Genomic DNA, 6000 nt, shown 5'->3' with positions numbered 1-6000 from the left:
AACGTAAAATACATTTTCTTGTGAGATCAGGCTGGTTTAAGCATGTAATTACGCGCAAAAGTCGTAATTTACTCAGGCAAGGTGCGTCCGGTGTGAACATCCCATAAAGATTTCTTCCTGATCCTAGTGAGCTGCAGTACCTAGCTAGAGGACACTTACAGGCAACACTGACCTACTCGTGTACCTTCTGACCCAAATTTACCTCAGCATTACCTCCCAGATCCCAACAAGCTCATTGCAATCTTTCAGACATCTCCAGCATTTTTGAGCTGTGTCGTTGCGCATCGAATCATTAGCACAGCAACATGCTAACATTAAAATGAAATCACAACTATAACATCAAGTGCTGTATTGTGATTGAAACTATTTCACTTAATTATTGATGATATATTCGCCATCGTAACATTTTGTGTTAGTTTTAAGACATTCAGAGTTAGCAACATGCTATTGCTAATCTCTACAACTGTATGTGCTTCAGTTACAGGGTTACTGCTTTTGTTTAGGTTTGCGATTGTTTAATTCTGTCGCAAATTGATTCTTTCACCCATTAATTGCGAGTTACGTGTTCTCCATTGATGTGTTTTTAAGTAACACGTTGTTAGCTTAGCAATATGCTAATATCAAACTCTATTATGCGCTTTACTTTGCAGCCATTTAGCAATTAGCAATGTGGACTATTTCACCCAATTATTAGCAGGGTTTTTATTCTCCATTGTTAACCCTACTGAAAAAAAACAGATTAAACCAGCCTAGTTTGGTGGTGGTTTTAGAGGGGATTTAGCCATTTCCAGCCTGGCCTTAGCTGGTCAGGCTGGGAGATGACCAGCTAAAGCCAGCTTAACCAATCTAGCCAGGCTGGGAGCCCAGCTAAAACCAGCTAGTTATGTGTTCTCCATTGTTGGGTTTTTAAGTAACACATAGTTAGCTTAGCAGTATGCTAATATCAAACTATACTATATGCTTTACTTGAGAACTATTCAGGGTTGCAGCCATTTAGCAATGTTCACCCTTTCAATGAAATCTGCAAGTTATATATTGTCTATTCTTGCATTTTTCCCGTACTAACCCATTATCTTAGCAACATGCTAACATTAAAATAAAATAGTTACTATAACATCAATTAGCCTACAACACTACTGAAAAAAACAGCGTAAACCAGCTTAAGCTAGTTAGTTGGTTAACGAGTCTGGTTTTAGAGGGGTTTTGGACATTTCCAGTCTAATCTTAGCTTGTCAGGCTGAGAGATGACCAGCTTAAACCAGCTTGACCAGCCTAGCCATGCTGGGAGTCCAGCCAAAACCAGCTATATCCAGCTTAAACCAGGCTAGTCAAGGTGGTTTTAGCTGGTCTTTTTTTTTAAATAAATAATTGTGATTACAAATGGACTATTTATTGATTATACATTCACCATTGTTACATATTTTGAGTTAGTGTTAAGTAACACAGAGTTAGCAACATGCTATTGCTAATCTCTACTGTATGTGCTTCAGTTAAAGGAGTTACTGCTTTTGTTTATGGTTTTGATTCTTCTTTCACAAATTGATTCTTTCACCCATTAATTGTGAGTAATGTGTTCTCCATTGATGGGTTTTTAAGTAACACGTTGTTAGCTTAGCAATATGCTAATATCAAACTCTATTATGTGCTTTACTTTGCAGCCATTTAGCAATTAGCAATGTGGACTATTTCACCCAATTATTAGCAGGGTTTGTATTCTCTATTGTTACTCCTACTGAAAAAAAACAGCTTAAACCAGCCTAGGCTAGTTGGCTGGTTTTAGCTGGTCGACCAGGCTGGTTTTAGAGGGGTTTTGGCCATTTCCAGGCTGGTTTCCAGCCATTTCCAGCCTGGTCTTAGCTGGTCAGGCTGGGAGATGACCAGCTAACGCCAGCTTAACCAACCTAGCCAGGCTGGGAGCCCAGCTAAAACCAGCTATGTCCAGCTAAAACCAGGCTGGTCAAGCTGGTTTTAGCTGGTCATTTTCCAGCCTGACCAGCTAAGACCAGGCTGGAAATGGTCAAAACCCCTCTAAAACCAGCCTGGTCGACCAGCTAAAACCAGCCAACCAGCCTAGGCTGGTTTAAGCTGTATTTTTCAGCAGGGACTTTTTCACACTGTTAGCAACAGTAATGCCAACATCTACAACAGTATATGCTTAACTTAAACAAGTAAGTTTGCAGTCGCTGCTTTTGTTCAGGATCTGAAGCAAATAGACTATTTCCCCTGTTAACTGCAAGTGATGAATTCTCCATTGTTAGTTTGTTTTTGTTTGTTTAGCAACATGCTAATATCAAATTCTACTTTTTGCTCTATTTAGGAGCTAATCGGCGTTACTGCTTATGATACAAATCACCTATTTCACCCTGCAGAACCTGCCTAAGGATCCAGTAATCGAAGTCTGTATTTTCCACTATGCAGCCAGTTAGCAAGGCTGAGTATTCTCCATTGTTTCATATGTTGTGTTTCTATTATGCAACCATTTAGTAGATAGCAAATAAATATATTAAAAAAAAATATATATATATATATATATATATATATTCTCATCAATTGAATGTAAGCTGTATTTTGACTGTTATGTTTTTAGTATAATAATGTTAGCTTAGCCATCTGCTAATTTTATTCAATAGCAACCCTACTGAAAAAAACTGCTTAAACCACTCTAGGCTGGTTGCCTGGACTTGCCTGGTCGAGCAGTCTGGTTTTAGAGGGGTTTTGGCCATTTCCAGCCAGGTCTTAGCTGGGAGATGACCAGCTAAAATCAGCTTGATCAGCCTGGTTTAAGATGGACAGCCCAGCTGGTTTTGGCTAGGCTGGTCAAGCTAGTTTTGTTTGGTTTTGTTTTGGGTCACCTGACCAGCTAAGATGGCCAAAACTGCTCTAAAACCAGACTGGATGACCAGCTAAAACCAGTTAACTGTTTTTCCAGTAGGAAATTTCATTTATTCATTCATTTTCTTTTCGGCTCAGTCATAGGCCACAGCGGAATGAACTGCCAACTACTCCAGTACTGGGAAACACCCATACACACTTATTCACACACATACACTATGGCCAATTTAGTTATTCACTTCCCAGCATGTGTTTAGACTGTGGGGGCAACCGGAGCACCCAGACCCATGCCAACACGGGGAGAACATGCAAACTCCATACAGAAATGACAAATGACCCAGCTGAGGCTCGAACCAGCGACCTTCTTGCTGTGAAGCAACAGTGCTGACAACTGAGCCACCGTGTCACCCTCAATAGCAATTTTGTTTAGCATAATGTTAACTTAGCCATGTGTTTATATATATATATATATATATATATATATATATATATATATATATATATATATATATATATATGTGTGTGTGTGTGTGTGTGCGTGTGTGTATACATAAATATTTATAAACTAAGTTATATATTGTCTATTGTTGCATTTTAAGGTACTAGCCCATTATCTTAGCAACATGCTAACATAAAACTAAAACATGTGCTTTACATGATGGAGTTGCTGCTGGAGATGCCATTTTCAAATAAGGTGTTGCCTTGTAAGTCGAACAGCTAAGCAGCTCACTAGGTTCTGAAACATATTCACAAACTATACACCCTTGAGCAACTGCTGCCACATCAGAGAAAAGAAGAGGAAGAGTCAACTTTTCCATGGTGCTGCGACTACGGTTAGAGGAGCGACAGCGTGTAATGACAGTCTCCAACCTGACGTTCTCAAGATCTTCATGAGCACCTTCATCCATCTGCTGGAGTCTTCAAGAGTGAGGTGAGAGTAAGAGGTGATGGCAGAGAAGAACATGTGAGGTATAGTATTACTTCTAAATCTTCATATATATATACAATCTAATTTAAACATCTCACTGGTACATTTTATGAAGTGATTTCAACTCATTTTGTATGATTAAACAGAGAATTATGGGTGAAACACTACATTACCCAGAATTCTAAAGTGAAATCAACCAATCAGAGAACTATATATTATCAGTTATACTACTATTATATTCTTCTCGTAATACTCAACCAATCTATTTTAAGCTCAGAGTCTCTGGCAAAACCAAAAACTGCTGACAAAGGCCTGAAGGTGAAAGGTCAGAGGAGCAGAAATAGCGGCAGAGATGGACAGCCACACATGAATGTGTTTGTTTTAGCGCATTTCTCAAATGTTTCCTATGAATGACGACTGCGAGGAAGTGTGGAAACTGTACACCGCATGTTTGAGGAACTGAAGAAACCAAAACAATCCCTCACACACCCTCATTTGTGCAGGGAGAAAATAAGGGGAGTTACTGGAGCGGATGTCAGCGGCTTACCTTTTCTTTTTCTTCCTCTCCTTTTTCTTCAGTTTCTCCAGGTCTTTCTTGGCCATCTCAATGATGTCTGAGGTGTCTTTTTCGGGAGGAAGGCCGGAGGTGACGGAGGTCGGGTAAAACGAGGAGCGTGTGGAGACGCGGGACAAGTTCTTGCGCAGGTTTTCATTCACGGCCTCGCTTTCCAGTAGCTTTGCCCTGAAGAGCAAAAGCACACGATATTACATGTGCAGAGGAGTTTCGGTACACATTAGGAGATATTATGAGTGCCTTGTGCATTACCTGAGCTCCTCGATCTCTTTAATATAATTCTGGATCATGTTTCCGATCTCTTCATTACCTTCACCTGGGGGGAAAATGGTTGAAGTAATGTTATGAACATTTATGTTGATTTTATATTAGAGGAAAAACTGTATGAACTTTTATTTTCTGAAGCTTTAAAACTGATGGTAACATGTTTGAAATGTATATTAAAAAAAGCAAAATGAGGCTAACTAAAAACAAAGCAAAGGGGAAAAGCAAAGCAAAACTAAACTAAAAACAACAAAACACAAAACAAAAGCAAAGAAATAAAAGCAAAAAACAAACAAACACAAAATAAAAATAACTAACTTAAAAAATAAATAACTTAAAAATTAACAACAAAACAAATGAAAAACAAAACAATCTAATAAAATCTAAACAAAAGAAATAAAAACAAAACACACCATAGCAAAACACAACTAAAAACAACAAAACACGAAAGAAAACCAAAGAAATAATGCAAAAAACAAACAAACACAAAAAGCAAATAATAAATAAATAAATAAAAGCAAATAAAAAATAAAACTCAAAACAAATAAAAAACGAAACAATCTAAAACACACAACAAAACAAAGCAAAACAAAACAATTAAAAAACTAAACTAAACAAAACAAGAAATAAAAACCAAACATAAACACAAATCAAAGAGCAAATAAATAAATAACAATACATAAATAAAAACAAAACAGTCTTAATAAACAGAACAAAACAAAGCAAACAAAAAACTAAACAAAACGAAAGAAAGAAATAAAGCAAAAAAAGCAAACAGAAAATAAAAATAAAATAAAAAATAAATGACAAAACAATAGAAAACCAAAACTTAAAACGAATGAAAAACAAAATAATCTGAGAAACACAAAGCAAAATAGAGCAAAACAAAACAAACAAAAAATTAAACTAAACAAGAAATAAGAAATAAAAACAAAACAAAGCAAAACTAAAAACAACAAAACACATGACAAAATCAAAGAAATAAAGCAAAAAAACATGCAAACACAAAAAGCAAACAAATAAACAAATAACAAAACAAATAAAAACTGAACTAAACCAAACTAAAAACTACAAAAAGCAAAACAAAACTACAGAAAAGCTGTAAAAACACAAAAACAATACAAACCAAGTAAATAAAAAAACAAAGCAAAAAGTGACAAACGTCTCGAGCGCATGGCTGTGTGCGTCTGTGTCTGTGTGGTCACGTGATGTTTCAGAGGTAGAGAGGAAGGAGGGCTGCTCAGAAATGCTACACGCCACTGTGGATGTCAAATCGTTGTCGTTCTAAAATGCCATTTAAAAACAAAGACAGTGTAAACAGGGCCTGAGTGTGAACTTTTCGCCAGCGGATTTGCAACGGGGGCGGGCGGAGGATCGCGATGCCGGTGTTGTCTATCGGACG

General features: G+C 37.1%; 2 protein-coding genes across 6 annotated transcripts in view; one reads left to right on the top strand and one right to left on the bottom strand.

The window, feature by feature from the left end:
* Nucleotides 1-6000, top strand: part of slco1d1 (solute carrier organic anion transporter family, member 1D1) — a 790174-nt gene that overhangs the window by 341457 nt on the left and 442717 nt on the right. The window lies entirely within an intron of this gene.
* si:cabz01066312.1 overlaps nucleotides 1-6000 on the bottom strand; it is a 109540-nt gene that overhangs the window by 43183 nt on the left and 60357 nt on the right. For 3 of the 5 annotated variants that reach the window (NM_001442733.1, NM_001442734.1, NM_001442735.1), the window contains exons 10-12: nucleotides 4587-4650; nucleotides 4308-4502; nucleotides 3703-3750 (exon numbers count right to left, since the gene is read on the bottom strand). In NM_001442733.1, coding sequence (NP_001429662.1) covers nucleotides 3703-3750; nucleotides 4308-4502; nucleotides 4587-4650 — 307 coding nt within the window. The remainder of the gene's footprint in view (nucleotides 1-3702; nucleotides 3751-4307; nucleotides 4503-4586; nucleotides 4651-6000) is intronic. The other 2 variants (NM_001442736.1, NM_001442738.1) reach the window with 1 other exon arrangement.

This window comes from Danio rerio, chromosome 4, assembly GCF_052040795.2.
Source record: "Danio rerio strain M-AB ecotype USA chromosome 4, GRCz13ab, whole genome shotgun sequence".
NCBI classification, from domain to species: domain Eukaryota; kingdom Metazoa; phylum Chordata; class Actinopteri; order Cypriniformes; family Danionidae; genus Danio; species Danio rerio.
This window is presented reverse-complemented; position numbering and strand designations above follow the sequence as displayed.